Source organism: Saccoglossus kowalevskii, chromosome 8 (assembly GCF_978046115.1).
Source record: "Saccoglossus kowalevskii chromosome 8, keSacKowa6.1, whole genome shotgun sequence".
NCBI lineage: Eukaryota > Metazoa > Hemichordata > Enteropneusta > Harrimaniidae > Saccoglossus > Saccoglossus kowalevskii.
In genome coordinates, this window is record NC_140648.1 from 12,565,871 (window position 1) to 12,584,707 (window position 18,837).

Here is an 18,837-nt window from a genome sequence, read left to right on the forward strand (position 1 = left end):
TTGATATAATTAATATTTATTCTTCACATAAATACGTCAGCATTTTCAGTAACAAAATATTGGATATAGTAGTGGAAATAAATTTCATAATTTAAAGCATAGAAGAATAAGTATTCTTTCAACTAATAAATCAAACGTAGAACCAATATTAAAAAAAAATATTAAAGATAGTCATAATACATGAAATTAGAAAAAAGTATTTCTATAATTGCATAACTGATAGGTTGAAACTGATAAAAACACAAATAATTACATGAATAGGGATAGCGTTACCCAAAATAAATAAAAAAAAACTAAAAAAAACTCCAGATATCAATATTTGAGTATAACATACATCAGTGCGAGGACAAAAAAATTAACGTATGTGTTGAGGACGGTCGAAGCAGCACTGTTCAAATCTGCTGGGAGTTTCTGTAAAAAAAACAACAATTAGAAATGGAATTAAACCTCAGACTAGTAATACTGTATTACTAGTTTGAGATTCAACTGAGTGCTTGATTCCGTTTGCTCCGATAGAAAGACGTCGCTATATTTGTTAATATTCATAGTCCACGTACATTGCTACATTGCTGGTAGGGTAAATTACCTGGACGCCTCGCGTGTGAGCAATGCAAGGGGTAAGCTGTAATAATGTAATTTAAATAAATAAAAAAACGTAAAATCGTAGACATGGGCAAGGTGTGAAATGTAATCTTGCTATTTTATTCGTCCGTAATTTGTACAAAGATCTTTTTTTTTGTAAGCGTATTTTCCATTTTCCATTTCCATTAAATGTTGTAATTCGTACGCAATTTCCAATTTTGATTCTCAAAACACAAATTATCAAAAATATTATGAATTTGCTTTATCTGTAAATTGTAAAAACCTATTTTTTACTGTAAATGGAACTTTACTTTTATTTCCTGTAAAAACGTAAAATGCAGTTTTTATTTCCTATAACCTGTACCAGCAATCCCCCCCCTTTTGTATGTAATTTTAAGCACCAATTTAGTGACACAAAAGAACAAGGAATTTGAAGAATGCGAAAATTAGCGTACCATCCTTTCTGAATGAAAGTGATCACCCACTTTGACTAAATAGACGTAGCATCTAGATGGTCGAAATACAGTTCGAGTTAATATTAATTTAAAAAATTAATTCAAATATTTTTTTGCCTGACTAATGTGCGTGTTCGGCGCTCTAGTGAAGCACCTATTTGGGGTGTGGGGTTTTGACCCGAAACGTCGTATATTTACTTTCATTTTGCGTACTGATTTCTTGGATGTGTTAATTGTTTTCTAGATCAGTGCATTGTGCGAGACCATCCCATAACGCAGTCACCCCTCCTAAGAGGACGTATACTTACCCTGTCAGTCAGACTTTCTATACTTGGTTCGCATTTAAACGAATCTGCAGAATACATGTAGCTGTCATCGATGCACACACATCTCAGTTGTTCAGCATCATGAACAGAGTTGTCAGGGCAACCAGAAAACTTGATAGTGTGTCGCATGGAGTGTGACAATGACAACGTATCTTCGATCTCTCTCCGAACCAGGTTGTGAGACACAAGTATTGTGCTACTACGCTTTCGCCTGTCTCCGGGGCTAGCAGTGACTTCCGGCTCGTTGCGGTCTATGAGAAAGAACACGTTGGTGATGGTGTAGAATCTGGCCAGGCCTGACAAAGCTCTGTTTGTGAACTTGACGCTATGAATATCTCGTCTGTGAACATAGATGTTTTCATCTAAAGTCTGAATATAAAAGAAACAAAGATGCTGATTTAGAGCAAGGAATATTGACAAATGAATAGAAAATTCATAGGAAATGGCAACACGGAAGAAACTGCAATGATTATGTCCTTGTTTCACATTCAAAGTAGCTGAAGGAACGCCCGGCACTAGAAAGAAAATTTACATATGTAGGCCATTCTCTAGATTTTCCCTGTTTGTTTTTGTCAGTATACTATTATACAACGAATGAAATGAAAATACTAATTGCAGAATCCCACGACCGCGTGTGAGAAATTATAACGAGTTTATCTGTGCCAGTAGAGTTAGTAACAAACGATCACCCCTAACATGTATAGACATTATGCAGATTATAAACGACTATATACGAACCTGTCGCAAGAGATGTTCCAAGTTGTCGGGAACGAATTCCACGAAACCAAGAGATTCATCGCTGGGGTCTATCAGTGCCGAGTAATAGAAGTCGGGTGATAACATAGCCACATAGGTGTCGTTATCAGGTGCGCTTAGACATCCCTGAAACATATGGTCAGACGTAAGTAAACAATATGAGTTTGGTATTGTCATGATTTAGGATTTAGCCAATTTAATGTGTTTTGCATTATGATCATGGAAAAAGATTAGCGATGTATACTGTCAACCTAAACCTATTGTCAAGACACGTACATCTCTAATTGACTTTAACATTCATTTAAGAATTGGTCTAATCGTAAATCTCAATAGCTATGTTTAGGGTTTGCGTCATTAACTTCCAAAACTTAATATAATCTACATAAAGATACTGTTATTATGGATACTTATTTTTTCGAAATTTCTAAGACGTTTACCCACGCTGCATTCAAGTTCAGAGACGACATTTTCTTTGACCGCTGTGGTTGGTCAAGTTGTTTTCAATAGTCATGTGAAATGTATAATACAGTTGACGAAATTCAACACCCTTTTTCTAAGGTTTCAACATAAAAAGTTTTTTTTTTCACATTTTTTAAAAATAATGGGGATTTTGAATTTCACTTTTAATTCACGGGATCAAAGAGACCTCTATTCAATTTATGACACTGATGCGAATCTCTGAGGCCAAATGTTGAAACGAGGCACATACCTTTACGGTATAATCACCTGTCAAATTCAAACAGCCGCCTCGAGTGATATTGTTTACATTGTCCAATTTCAAATTCACGAGCATATTCATTGATACTAATAAACACATTAATAATTATTCAGAATTAAGACAGGACTGGAGTTAGTGTTCAATAAATCTACTAAATAAATCTAAATTGTATCAACTTCGAATGTAATTTGCATTGTATACTTTTGTTTATGGGTTCGAGGTTAAAATGTATATAGTACCATAATATTTACACTTTATTGATGCGATCGTATCAGAAACTGTTTAGTAGAAAAAGCGTGCATTTAGTTTTATCAACATTTTGTGTGTTGTACGTCCAAGCATTAGCACGCTAAAATGTCAAATTTACAAGCAGGTCGTGTCCCATGTATTTTTGCAATTCCCAACACATTTTATTATCCTCATTATTTGATATTGAAAGCGTCTGGTATTACTAATACCAGCCCGTAATTTTTCACAAAATATCAGTAAACTGCATTGATCAAATTTATGATCCGTTACAAGGAGCAGCGCGCGCTTGAATTTCAATTGTATTTAGACGTGTTGTATATGTCGCATGGGGTCCACATCGACCACGACACGACACGACACGACACGACACGACACGACACGACACGACACGGCACGGACGACGACTCGGGAGCTTTAAATATACATGTCAGTTTCATTCAACAACGCGCGCGTCTACAATGTAATGACGTTTTAAATGACGTATGTACATACACTTGGGTCATCTTTATAGTGGACACCAATGCACACCATAAATAATGTCAGTTTCATCTCAAAACGCTCACGCAGAAATTCAGGAAAGAAGTGAGTTTCCATGGTAACCTGTTCCATGTGGTGCACTCCAACTGCTCCATCACGCAGATCAACCGACGGGTCACGACCTATAATTTTTTTCAGCAGCACACTGAAGAGAAAAGTGTTATTGTTAGCTGTTACTAAAGTAGTAATCACAAAACGTGAATCCACACAAAATAACAAAACTTAAAAAGTGTAATCAATGATAGGAAGGAGAGTTTGTATCTTACTAGAAATATCCACCCAAGTCTTGCATTACGTTAAAAAAAAACTTACATCGGTTTGTCCTTCTCGGCGTCAGTAACTTGCACCGTGGTTTGTAATGTTATCGTACTCCCGATGTATGCAATTGGCACATCCATTTGCCGACAGTCACCTCTCTGCCCATGCGCTAAGTTGGGACATGTGTGTGTATGAAACCCGAGTACAAATTCACCTAAGTAACGAGACATGGATAAATTAAAAATAAATATTGGTTAGAGCAACATCATTACTAATGTCGGAGTGAATTCAAACTGTAATTACAAAACCCGTGAAATGCTGACTGAACATTGGGTGAACAAACTTGCATGTGCAATGATTGGTTGAGGTTGGGAACAATATAAATTATTAAAGCGGGAGGGTCGTCACCTGCGCACGCGCGGGAATTGAGTCTCAAGCGACAATAACACGCGCTAAATACGCAAAGGCTCATGGTAGACGCTTGTTTGTAAATAACGACACGCTATGGCCATCAGACGCATGCGCTGATGACTCCCCCGCTTTAATATTATTATACATCTGTCACCGTAACGACATAAGTTACAGCGTGCCGTAATTTTGCGGTATTGTACTGGGTATTATCGTCCTACCATATTAGGCAACGCGAATTCCAAATATGAAGCGATTACGCGCGTAAGCGTACTTTAATACAAAATGTAATATAAAAACAAACATAGCTACATGATAAGTCTCGTAATAACTCATAATATATATACATTATACATTCTAAACAATATCTGAAACTATCAGAAATATTTTAATTAATATAATTCTAAACAATCTTTCAACAAATATGGTATAAAACCGTGAACATATTGAGCTGTCGACATTTGGAGACTGACAACTACGTCAAAAGTCCAGTCTACTGCCATTGACCAATCAGATTCATGGGATTGTTATTGCATGATGGGGATAATGGATGAAACATAACTTTTTTTTGTATTTCTACATAGTGATTTCAATTACCTGTTGCATCTATTGGCCTGTTATTTGTTATACCAGTGTCGTCCACGTCCAATATAACAGTGTACCTCCAGTGCTGGGTACATTTTCCTGGATACTCAGTTAAATCACATTCTGGTGCCAGCATAGGGTGTTCGTATGTAGAAGTGTGCACAGTACCTGCAGTCGGGGCTTTACACCATGAGAACGGAAATGTGAGTGGCACTTAGTTAAAAACGTACATTCCCATTTCATAACTTTCAGTAATTTAATTAATTCAGTTGTAATAGATAAATTGGTCTATAACAATCAAACATCACACCAATTGCAGCTAGTTCATTTTCTACAATTTAAATCAGGCACAAACATTCTTTAAACGAACGTTTATTGAATTAAATGCACACGTGTTCAATGACGTCATTATGCTAAGTTCCATGATCAAAACCGTTACTGCACATATATTGAACAACTTATAATACCAACTAGAGCCATACATAAACACACTGGTAAATGAGATAGAGTATCATTGTACAGAAAAAAATTGTGTCGAGACATACCCGATTTGTCTTCTTTAAACCAATACCAAATCTTTTCAGGCTGGTTGTCAATGCCGTCTATCCAGGGCGCGGGATTGAACTCTGTTGCTAGGCAGCTGCATACAATCGTACCGAATTGTCCAGGACCACCTGTGGTTAAAAGGTTGGCGTCTGGAGTTAAGAAAGGCATCACGTTCCGGGGACCAGTACCGCCTGGTAGATTATCTTCCCACACCCCAAACTTCTCGATTAACCGAGTGTTGGCAGAGCCTGCAACTCCCACAAAAGAATACGCGAGAGGAGCCTCCCATATACCGCCATCTTGGCCTGGCTTCCCAGATTCTATTCTGTACTGTAGATAAAATTGAACATAGATTGCATATAAAACCAGCTTAAACGATACGTACATTCAGGATCGTCCATTAATAAATAAACTTTCCAATCAAATCCGTTTTGACACTTGGACGCCTTAAAAATGAAGAAATTAGGACAATTCCATTCAATGGAATATGTGCATTCATTTGAACCAGAACAGCAGCGCCTTCGCCACACATTCACATAACAGATATATTTACCCGGAAATTTTCACCATCGCTAGTTTCTTTGATGAAGTTAGCAAGTCCCAGTATCGAATAGTCTGAGGTCACAGATGGTGCATTCGAATTGTGGTCCAATATATTGGACGTACTGAAACCATCTTGACCAATGGTTGTAATAACCAGGGTCCATCCACCACCGTCACGTGTCATGTCACAGTAAACGGTTTTCCGTTCGTCATTTACATCAATCTTATAGATGCCATCATCTAATATTATGTTCTCTCGTTTCGCCGCTTGGAGGTAGTCGTGACAGGATTTGGGAAGATTTTCGATGGCTGCAAATAAGTAAATAGTATTACGAGGGTTAAAAAGAAAAGTATTTGTCCCCTCTATGCTGCTTATGCGAATAATATTCAATGTTGCAAACTGGCAATGCAAATCACGTATTTAATATCGAATATTTACCCTAATAGATTTTCTTCTGTACACACCTTTAATTGTCGACCTCAACTCGGCCCCCAATTCAATTCAATTCAATATGCCACTTCAGATAACTATACGTGTCCTTAGGAGCGGCATATAGAATTAAATAGAGGGGCACTGGAGGGTAAATGTGAAAGTTTGGGGGGTGCAAAATGAACTCTTTCCAATTTCCCGCCTTTTATTGCATCATATCAACAGTAAAAAGTAGCGGGAAATGTGTTCAAGATATAAAATCATGAATTGAAGGCGCACATAGTGACCAGCTTGATAACTATACTCAAGATTGCCATTTAGTGTTAGAAATTGTTGTTTTGTGTAAGATTAGATTGCCAGTATTTCACATTGATTGTGGCACAGTCCCTCCACACCCGGTTAGGAAACGCTTTGAGTTCTATTGTCACAATGCGTGCTTCGCGTTCGTAAAATTAGTTTACCGGTAATCCCCCACACTGTCCACATTAACATAAAATTAGCATATAGTATGGCATCATTTTCACCTAGAATACCTCGCAATTCATTTCTGCGCAGGCGTACACAACTTTATTTTCATGTTTCACTGCTGTGAAAGTTTCAATATTCTGACTTCTGGGCATTTATTTTAACGAAAAGCGGGAAAAACACAAATATATCGTCGACAGTGATATTGATTGGGATGACATAACGGAAGAAGGATCCCAGTAATTAGATGCAGGATATATGCATCGTCACCACCACCGTCGTTGTCGTGTATGGCTTCAAGTTGGCATCTGACCACAAACAAGGCTGAATGTTTAACTGGAACAGCAATGAGAATAATATTTGCCATTTTTGGGATATCTAACCTCCAAATTGTACTAACTATATGATAGTTTAAGCCGAAATGTGCATATACGAAGGTCGATACAATCGGATACTCTCAGCCTAACGGCGACAATAGTAGGTATCGCCATCTTGGAAACAAAAATTCTACCGAGCACATGTACCGAGTAACGTGACATAATGTTAATAAATACGATTAGAATGGGTCATATGACAACATAAACGGTTTGGTTATCTAAAAGTTACAATTAATTCCATCTTTTAAGTTTCGGTAGTTTCTATTTCTTACGGAATAACATTTTCTGTTAGCGACACCAAACAACCATCTTAATTCACACACAACACCTACGACAAAATCAAATGGAAATGAATGACTGAAATGAATAGCTTCCAGGCACTTATGCACAAAGTAAAAATATTATCCGAAAATTAAAGTATCAAATCAAAAATTGATAACAACTGTGATTGTTTTGGGGTGGTAACGCGATTCACCGGGGTTGAAACTTTCGTGGTATTATTGCCGTAATGCATACAGTAATAATGAATGAACATGGCAGTTACAGTTTGAAATCAAAATCGCTTTGTTTTCGTTATTTATAATAAATATGGATTGTAAACTATATGTGCCTTTTCCCGAAACCGATATGATCACACAGAGATTTGTAACTTTAAATAAATATTTGTAGACGTAACACTGAACGGATGTGCTTCGAACGAGCTCCAAGATAATGCTATGACGTTATCGTTCTCTCTCTCCCCACAAGCGAAACACGCACTGTACACGGGACTCTGGCGATTCACACCTTAGAACAATAGCGTTTCCTAACCGGATTGAGGAGCTGTGTTTATGGTAATAACAATTTAGCACATGTGTTACGTCATAGAATCAAGTTCATGTAAACTCAGTAATTCAAAAAAGATACTGCTGCGAAACGTGGTATCTGACGAAACATTATCATATTGGATTTACCTATTGTAGAACAGGTAATTTCCAAAATACCATGAGTACAGTTGTCGTCCGATCCAATGTCATAGGTACAATCACCAAAGTTGGATCCATCACCGTTGCACTCAACATTCACTATGGCAATATCAGACGACGGGGCTGGTATCAGGAACATCGCTTGCACAGTCAACCCTGAAGGAAAAAAACATATGTTTGAGCAGAGAACAAAAATATGCGACATACGATTGCAACCTTGAGGATGGCAAGTTTAGGTAAGCCTTAGAAACGATGTTTGTATCAGTTGTAGAAAATATACAATCTTGCACACCATTTATGGACAAAATTGATGCAGATAAATATAATATATGCACGGAAGTGTACCTCATTACCCAAGATTCGAGTGAACTAAAAAAAAAATCTTCAAACACGTACAGTAAAAACATTTATGGCATATTGAAACAATCAGTGGCAGTGGCAGAGGGGGCGGTCGCCCCTCTAAAATCAAGCTGAAACTATTTTTGCCAGCAAAATTTGACCCTCAAAATGCAGGAAATAGCGTTTCAGAGGGTCTCGATTTCAACATTTTATTAATTAAGGGGAGCATTCATTCGTTTATTGGGGTTAAACAACAAAAAAATACTTGCCAAATTCATTACACATTATCTCAGCTATTGGGTCGATATTGTCGGCACTAGAAGGGCAAAACGGTACACGTTCTCCACTCACAAGTACTTGGGCGTTGGGATTAGCGTCAGCTGCAGGATAGTAAAGTGTAACTGGAAAACAAAAAACAATTACAACCGCTAAAACTCATTCACTTATGTTTTGCATATTGATGTCCTGTGGGACATGCATTAATTACCAAAGAGCATACAAGACGTTATAATTAGTACTGAAATACCATATGATCCTGCCCAAACTGTTTCAAATGGCGATTTATCAAACACATGCAGCAGCGACGTGCTAGAAAACAATGAACATGATACATGGTATATATATTCAAAAAATACTGACTTACTTTCGACGGGATCATTTTGGACATAGTCGAGAGAATTATGAACATCAGCGGGAACATAAACTAGAGAATTGTCCTGGTAGACCGCCATTGCATGTTCCAAACCAGTTATGGTCTTGAAAGCAAACTCGACCTCTGCTTTATTTCTAATAATGGGTAAGATCGAATAAACAACTTGTTTAAAATCGGCACACATTTGTAAATCCCAGTGGTCACTGTTATTAGATGGCATATTCCAGCAATAACAATTTTGTAAGACAGAATGGCAATTGTAGCTGAACTGCTACATAACATTGCTAAAAAGATGAAAATAAAGAAATTGAATAATTTTTTAAATCAGACCTGTCAGGTTCTTTGCTTTCATCGTTATCAATGTAAACTGTTTTGACAACAGCATATTGAAATATTGGTTTAATCTGTTCTGTAGAACTCAGTATAAATCTGGAGATGGAGAAGAGAATATTTGAACACGATTTCAAGTGATAGTATCTGTGCTTCGAGACACACTAATGGTCACAAGGTTTTGCTTGCACCAACGATTCATTCATCATTTCTACCCAGTTTTAAATATGCACCTTGATATAGCAGTACGCAGCAATCTCCAGTACAAAATCACGTGACTTTGTATAAACGAGATACCGCTCTCTCCGTCATTAGATTTCTTTGGTCTGACGTTGGTCATGTATAGAGTGGTGTTGAATTCAATAGACTCCTCATAGACATGACGTTCCCATATTGAATTGCCATCACTGTCCACGCAGGCAAAAAACTGATCAATGCTTCCTGTAAAACACAAAGGTAAAATATCAACTGTGATTATAAAAAACATCACAGTATTTGAAACAATGCAATTATTATACATCCCTGTACATAGGTGATAAACTGTAGAGAATTGACTAAAATAGCTAAATGATCTTAACGTTTATCTAACTAAATCTTTAAGGTTTCTTTTCTTTGGCTGTAACCTTTTTAACCAAAATACAAAATGCTGGAACATTCCCTGCTTTACCTTTGAATGACAAAATATCTGTTTTTACAGTCAGTCCATTGGATTTTTCAACATATCCATCATTTCCAGGAGACAGTCTGTTAAAGAGTTCTTTCTCCCCTGGTACGTTAGGTTGGTAATCGTCTTTATAAAACCCAGAAGTATCCTGAAAAAAACAGCAGAGCATGAGCCAATTGAACACAATGCATTGGTTGCTACAACATACATGCCAACGTGGTAGGAGGCGTGATTTAATCACTTGTTAACTGCAAACGAAGAAACATTCACCAACATACCATTGCATTGAGTGGGCTTAATCTTAATGCTATTAAGAATTATTATAACCAGAGATAACTAGACCAATTGTAACTAATATGTACAATAAGTGGGCGAGACAGATCGAGATGGGAACATGTAAACTCATTCTCTTTTCAGACTAAACAAACACATTCGATAAATACCGTGATATGAAAAAAAAATAGTCCTGGCAATAAATAAAATGAAGTGATCCAAGCACTGTCATGGAATATAGATTTCAATTTACAGACCGCTAATACATTAAAGGGAATTATGGTTGATGGTCTGTATGTGATATCGCATTAAATGGTCATAATGCATTTAATCCAAACCCATAAAGCTGAACCACGGAATATTTACACAGAAATTATTTATGTAATAAATAGTGAAAGGGTATAGTATTGGGGAAGACGATCACTCGTCATTTGAAAAAGTGGTTTACCTAAACAAACTGCATTGCATTATTATTAATATGCGATCGCTTGTATTTGCGGTAAAAATTCAGTCTCCTTCGATTTGGAGAATTTCCTTTTAGCGGAAACGTATTTTGCTGTCTCAATTAACTTACATTGAAGGGTAGATCTTGAAACACGTTGGAACAGTTACCAGTATGAGCGGCGACTAACATTCCACAGTCTGTGAAAACCACCGGTTGTTTGGAAGTGTCAAAGTAATAAGGCTGGAAATCTAAGATCCAGAGCTCATCCTCGTGCTGGGCGTTTTCAATTGCAATGCCTAGAATAACTGATCCTGAAAAAAAGTACAAAGTACCCTTCGAAAATGAGAAGCGTGAATGCGACGAAATGCGAGATTGTACATTTTCCTATAAACCGCTCTATTAATGAGCTTGTATTAATTATTATCATTATTGTTGAGAATAAATAAATAATCAAGGCCAAGCATTTAATTATTTGAATGAAATTAAAATCTGATTATCGTGACATTCCAATTACCAAATGGCCTCTTAATATTGAAGACACAGTTTACCGTTTTCAATAGTGAACTCCTCGACACGAACTTCACCCATATCGTCAAATATGTTGTCGAATCCGTGGAGCAAAGGTTCCCCGAAGTTGGCAGAACACCGCGCTTGGAACGTACATAAAACTAAAAACGCCCATGTGTGAACCGTCATGTTTTTGTCTCCACCAACGGGTTGATACCAGGCCACGAGTTGGACACGTTCTGTTGAATGGTGCCACTTGAGGTAGCTAAATTGCATAATAATTTGCATATCAAGACAACCAACTAAAATTAGTGACGCATTTCAGAAAGGTCGACCTTGTACCAATGTTATGAACAGGTGCTTCCTGTTCAGGGATCGACGACTTCGCCTCGCTTGGCTGATAACACTTACACGTAGAGATACCGGATTCGACCCAAATGAATACACATTAGTTCATCCAAGTTGCCACTACTAAATACAACAAGTAAGCAATCTGTAAATCAAATTCCTGTAATATATGTTTATAATCACCATCATAAACTCGTTATTCAGATTACTATTTCTGTAAATAATATATTTAGTAGGAAATAAATGGTTTTACACGTACAATACAAACTGTAAATAATACGTGATAATAAATAAATAAATAAATAAATAAATAACCTGGAAACCCCTGAATTAGATTAAAAAAAAACATGCTAAAGACGAGACAGAGATTATTTTCAGTAATCAATGAAAAAATACTGAATTATTGCATTTTCACGAACTGTCGAACATATTGACTACTGGTACTATAGAACTTATTAAACGTCAGTATGGAATAAATTGATATATAAATTTACTTCCCAAGGTATGTAGCAAACCACGCGTGATTTTCTTTATTTAAATAGTCCACAGAAGTGACAGTCTGTAGGATAACCCCCTTCTTGGAAATAGGGAGTTGTTTAAAGTGCATGTGAAATGCATGCTAATTTCCGGCCAAAAATCATTTATTGGTACATATTATTAATTTTTAGGTTATTAAATACAAAATATGTTGTTGTTTTTAAATGGGGTTTAAACTCAATGTAAGGCATTTTTATTTTTATGCATTTTAAAACGAGGCTTCATTTGCATACTCAAATAACCCTCGTGGTGTATGCAGGGGGAACTTGCTGGTCAGCGGGCATTGCCGATAATGTGTACAAGGCACATTTCTTATTCAATGTTCTCGCCTTTGACTAAATTGCCACTCATGTACTTGTTCCTTGGGAAAGAGTGGGCCATAAAGAACACATATTATCAACTTTCGTAAAGAGTTAAGTTAGATACGAAATATGTCCTTTCTTGGGTAGCTAGTCGCCGCGGTCAAAGGCGTACTACAATTGCAGTCACTTGTATGTTGGTCGATGCAGTCGGTTGAAGTGCCGACATCTATTGCTTGAAACTCTTTTTATGCCTATGTCAGTGTTTTCCAAGTTTGTCAAAATCGAGTTTGACGTCTCGCTTGTATTCTAGTTATTTGTCAGGATACTAGGTATGTTCATACATTATTGCATTGTCTAAGTAAAAAAAATAGATTCAACATTAAAAAGAGTTTTAGGTGGAGATGCAGATTCGTGGGCACTTGGGAGTGAATTTTTTTTTGCTTTTTATTATCCAAACAGTCTTGGCTATAGACTGTTAACATTTTGTAAAATTGTGAATAGTGGAACATACTCAAAAAACGATTTTATAATATAGATAACAGGTGCAAACATTCTCTCTTTTGAATGCTTAGCAAGATTTAGCAAGGCTGTACATAAATAATAAATAAGAAACATGGTGAAAAAAAGAAATGACGGGATCTCCATATTATGCACTATATTTAACTTTTAACAAAACGATAATACATTTAAATTTGGAAGTGTTACAGCCATTTTAATTATGAGCATTAGCAAACTTCTTACTGAGTGAATTGTTATGCAAATTAGCAATTATCTCAGCTTCTTTTTAGTGCACATCCCAGAACTTCAGTTTTTAAGACGGCACTTTCTTCACAGTAAACAGATGTACCCATAAACCAATTTTGACAAGAAACAGAAGCATGGTTTAGGAGCTAATTTTTTAAAAATCACTTTTGACCAAAAAAGCACATTTGTGTGCATATTTCAAATTACAGTGTCCATAAAAAAAATTACTTAACAAAATTTTAAAATTCATACAATAAGCTTTCCGAAAATATATAGTTTTGTGTACAAGGGAGGTCATCTTGGTTTCCTAATTAACTAATTAAAATACCTGTCAGGTAAACTGTATCTCTACCTTAAAAAATGTTTGCTATTCTATAGCATTGAACTATAGCGATCGTATACGATGGTATAGGAATAATGTCAATCTCAGCTTTATCTCATTGATTTTACGTCTTTCGTCCACTAATGTCACACCAAGGATCGTTTGGAAACGCGTAAATTCTCACACTGTTACTATTTGGTTTTTTGACATCTTCTTCGTTGCCAAAAAAATCGACCTGGAATTTGGGGTTAACTTTTTTGTGATTTTTTTTAATGGCCAAATTTGTACAAACATGACAGGCGAGGTTCACCTGCAGTTAGATATGAAGAATTAGAAACAAATAAGCCAAGAATTTCACAGCCCCCGTCATTTGATTATAGAATACTCGTATTGTTAAAGTAGTACATGGAATATGTACATTCAGGTGGAGGAATCATAAAGTGATTTTCCATAATCATGTATTGAACTGATAACTGAATACTTCCATTGCTCAGAATCCCAGAGCACACAAGTGCAACTAAACTAGTTTTCTATTAATATCTTCATTGACCCCTTTTTAATTCAGGTCATGTTATTAACAGGACCTGTTTTAATATCACCACTAAGCAACAAAATCAATATCACGTTGTAAAAATGCCATTTCTTAGTGACACAGTAGGGTTTATTATTTAAAATGTATTCATTGTACATACACAGTAACATCTGTTAACCAGTTGCAAACACAAAGCTATGTTTTCAGAGCAAGGAATAATTGGAGAAGCCAGTATCGATAAGGGTCAGTCTGTTCATAACCTTCAATGGAGTAGTAACAATAATTGTTTGAAGTCTTCTTAGTACAGTGAACTACTTTCAATATCGAAGGGTATAAAATAATATTAGATTTTCACTGCAGGATTTTATGGCATTTGTTACATGTCGTAGGACCCATAGATTTGCCTCTTGCGAAGAAGAACATTTACAGCACCAATGCTGCCTTCAAAACATAGGAAAAGTTGATTAATAAGAATAAGTTAAAAATAGGAATAATCAATTTTGAACACATGTGCGTTCATAAGGCATGACATAGAAAATATTTCAAATTAATTCAAGAATACTGTAAATACAACACGAAAAATATTGGATAAATGAAAGACCACAAATTTTACATTAGTATTAGTAGTAATGAAATGGGATAAATATTAAGTATTAATTCTACAACACTGATAGACATGCATTCTGTTGAGTGGTTTTCAGATTAGTATCTAAAAAAATTTGAGAAACAAGAGCAAGAAATTTTGGAAAATGGTCAAAATTTCAATCATTGCATTATTTCATTCAAAAATCATATATTTATTAATATGAATCGTAATATTGTTGAAACATTTGAACAAATTTATATTTAATTTAGTAAATTTTCATAATTGTGATACAGAGCAAATATCAGTAGTATCATTCTTCTGGTCAGTTTATTTTAATTTCTGTTTATTCATTTACAATAAAGCTTGTGGAGCTTACAATTTACGATGTTGATTTCTGGTAGTTCTTTGGTAATGCTACTTGGCATTCGCAAGTTCTGCTGCCAATACTTAAAGATCTATGTTAAAATCACCTATGTAAGAAACAACACAATTGCCAATCAGCCTACAGACTGTTTTTCTTGTTCAAAGAGGGCTTTGACCAGTTTTTTCATGAACACAATGAATAAATGAGATGGTAGATTATCATCCTTCTTATATAATTTATCAGGATCAGGCAGAGACGTCATCAGATAATTATAATGCTTATTCGACTGGTGACAATCGACCAAGCCGATGTAGAAACAATCAGCTGCTGACAGGAACCTCCAACACACGACGTGATAGATACTGGTGCGATACATGGTTCCAGAATGTATGGAGACTGATGTTGCATATTGATGTGGAGTGGATGAGGTATATGGCAGCCCTGTTGGCTGGCAGCACGTGACCACGAGCAAGCGGGATGCTTTCCTCGGAGCTATCTCAGTTCATAGTTACGTTTTCATTGAAGTCAAACCTAATCGAAATGCTCTTGAGACACACAGTTGGCAATACAAGTTGAATACTGGCGAATTACGCATAAAGTGGCTCTCCTGAATTAAACAATTAATAACCTCAGTGATAAATTTTGAAATAAACCAGATGCCTAAATGGTCCAAATCATGACGGAATGGCGCCCCTAGGCCCCATTTCAAAATGAATTTCGTGGTTTGGGATAATCTGTCATTTATGGTAGAAGTCTACTCATAAATTAAAAAACCCAGAATTTATTCATTTTGCAATAAACTGTATTCCAAGGCAATATAAGGATATTGACCTAAAAAAGTTGGGGGTCACCAGCCTTTTTTTCGAGAAATTGATGGTTGTATTTTAGTGGTAAATCGACATTTTGACACTATTAAAACACTTACCACAGGTTCCTATATTATGCAATATCTCAAAATTTAGCCTGGTGACATAGGCTGAAAAAATCACATATTAATGGTAGAGTACTTTTTGTTCTGAATTATTTAAAAAATCTGGGTTTTAAAAAGTTTCAAAAAATGCAATTTTTCTTTAACATTGTGTTCTATGGAATTGTTCTCAAAATAGCAATTTTCAATAAATATTAGGACACGTTTCTCAAAACACATAACTGTAACACACAAAATGATGTTGTTTCATTTTACCATGATTGTACGTAATAAACTAATGAACATTAGCGAAGTACAACAAAATCGTCGGGAATAAATTTGTTGAGTTAAGAGTGTATGTATGCATTTTATTCTGTCTTAACAGTGGAAATGAAACGCCAAAATAATCTCGGGACATTTCTTAAAATCCATGCAGTGTGCATTATTATTTTAAATGTGAACATAGTATTATCTATAACAGTGTGATTATGTAAAGTACTTTATTTTCATTTGGAATTTATTTTCGTGACTTATGCTGACGAGATGAATCAGTGAAAACAGAATCAAGTGAAAATCCTTTTTTACTGTGTTTTACATTATCAAAATTAAGTGCAAATATAATAAAAAAACAGCCTAAATATCTGTTCAGCTCGAATAATTTCCACCTAAAAATTATTTCCAATACTCAGCCATGACAGCCTGTGTGGCTAGAAACAATCTTATATTTCTGTTTTCTCTCAAACAATTCAATGTCAAAATACAGCACATGTACCCAATGTCTCGTGAACGCTAATGTTTCAGGTTGACAGCTTTATAATTATACATGTTTTATCGGTTACAATCGAGTGTATGCATTTTATTAAATTTAGAAATATCAAGGTTGTAATAATTTATTAAGGCCAGACTTTTTTATTCCTTGTTTCTCGAGTTTTTATAAGGCAATTTTTTTGTAGAGGGCGGAAAAAAATAATAAAATTAATTCTTTTTTTCCCCCCATTAGACTTGTGTGATTCTCGAAGAATAGTGAGATTATTGATCGGAGAGAAGAAATGAAATAAAATGTTATTCAATGTATAACCTTGTTTCTCATCTGCGCGAGACTTTGGTACTTTGATCATGATACTCCCACGAAAATGCAACTTGGATTTGGTATGCGGCGGATTGTAAAAAAATGAAGATAAAAATAATATTTTTTTAAAACAATTGTTTGCGCTTATAAGTCGGCGGGCGCAAGAAATTTTATTTTTATATTATTTTCAGCTTCTGTTCATCCGGCGGGTTCGCGAAACAAGGGATAATAAAAGTCTGGCATAAAGGCCCTAGAGTAAAATATAAATTTAATATATATTAAAATTCGCCAGGAGAGTTAACATGGTCAACATTTAGCAAGCTATTTGAGCATCTATAAGCATATAACATACAACTTAGATTTCTGAAGATTATTTCATTGCTGACAAAACGGAACTTGTGAATTAGAAGGGGGGATGTTGCAGTTTCAACTATGTGTGTCGTCAGATGTGTGGAATCTAATACTAGTAACAGATAAGGCTCGGGGGTTAGATGATTTTTTGAATACGGGATTATTTTCTGGAGCTACGAGTTTTTTCCAACCAGTTGCCAAATTACATCATCCACGCCTCGGAGCAATTGCCACACAGTTTGGCAATAACAATTTCTGTATGATCTCCTGTATGATCAGTATTAGCATACAGCTTATTTTTATTTCCCCCCCCCCGTGTTTTTTTTAAATTGTTTTTGTTCCAGGCGACAGTTCTGGGTCACTGTTGTCTCTCCCGATTTTTTTTGTATGCGCAAATTACAATTGCTAGTGCTGACACAGTGCATTTTTGTCACAAGTCATATTTATGTTTGGAATTGCATGACAGGGTTATGTGGCTATCTATCAAATGGCAATTTTAACGCGCTATTCTGGCGTCAACCAGGCTCGGTCGAACACAAGCACCTGCGGACCTTAACCAAGCCCCCCCCCCCCAAGTCGCATTCGTTAGTGAATGAATCTCTGCCAGTGGAATTTGCCTTCCCATTGAGTCTGTGGCACACTCACCCAGGGTAGGTGTCGACCATTTTGATGTTCAGCCTAAAGTAGGATTTGAACTTGGGTCTACTGGCCACGAGTCTGATGAGACAACCACTAGGCTACCAGTGACAGTTTTTTCCCCCCTCGTGTTAAAAAATGACGTAATTACTCTAGCATCCCGTTACAATGGAAATGCACTCGATTCTAAAATATGCGGAACATTTTTCCCACAACCTATGCCCACCAACTCAGGAGAGCTTTGCCACGATTCTGTTTTATAATCTGAAAACCTTTTATAGTTGACATTACGCCTCTCCATGTTCTACAAGATTGTTTAAACTGAAATGATACATTTAACTAATCGCACTTAGTAGGAGTGGCAAAACTAGTCCAATAACTACGAAATTTGTTATTTTCGATGAATATATGGAGGTCCAGGACTGATCTTTAAACTAGTAGGTAGTAGCTTAGACTTGGTATTTATATCATGGCCGACTTTACAGAGGTAAATAAACAATGATCACGTGAAGTTAAACCAGTCATAATAGAATACTAGGTTGTTCAATAAAAAAAGAAATCAATTTATGTCAGGAAGGCGTGATTAATCTAATTGTGAAAACGTACACCAGCCAAATTTACAGCGCAAGAGGGTAGCCAAGAAGGTTGCACACTTTTGTTAAGAGGTTAGTTATTTCAAAGTAATTGAGAATTGAAAAGGGGTCAGTTTGCTGATAGTACCACTGCCAA

General features: G+C 36.0%; 1 protein-coding gene across 1 annotated transcript; it reads right to left on the reverse strand.

Moving 5' to 3' along the window:
• Positions 1-11,645, reverse strand: LOC102808728 (uncharacterized). The gene is made up of 16 exons (XM_006821764.3): positions 11,452-11,645; positions 11,033-11,214; positions 10,189-10,333; positions 9,755-9,962; positions 9,522-9,620; positions 9,183-9,325; positions 8,809-8,940; positions 8,189-8,356; positions 5,974-6,272; positions 5,420-5,750; positions 4,887-5,054; positions 3,936-4,095; positions 3,579-3,768; positions 2,102-2,245; positions 1,346-1,732; positions 1-411 (listed from the first exon to the last, which is right to left on the reverse strand). Exons 1-16 carry the CDS (start codon positions 11,597-11,599, stop codon positions 313-315), a joined length of 3,003 nt encoding a protein of 1,000 aa, XP_006821827.2. The 5' UTR covers positions 11,600-11,645; the 3' UTR covers positions 1-312.
• Positions 11,646-18,837: the final 7,192 nt, after the last annotated feature.

Coding starts and splice junctions, on each gene's coding strand:
- LOC102808728 (XM_006821764.3), bottom strand. CDS start 11,599: ATGACGGTTCACACATGGGCGTTTTTAGTTTTATGTACGTTCCAAGCG. Junction 10,334..11,032: donor TTCAAGATCTACCCTTCAAT/GTAAGTTAATTG, acceptor TGTTTTTTTCAG/GATACTTCTGGGTTTTATAA. Junction 9,621..9,754: donor CTGCGTACTGCTATATCAAG/GTGCATATTTAA, acceptor CTCCATCTCCAG/ATTTATACTGAGTTCTACAG.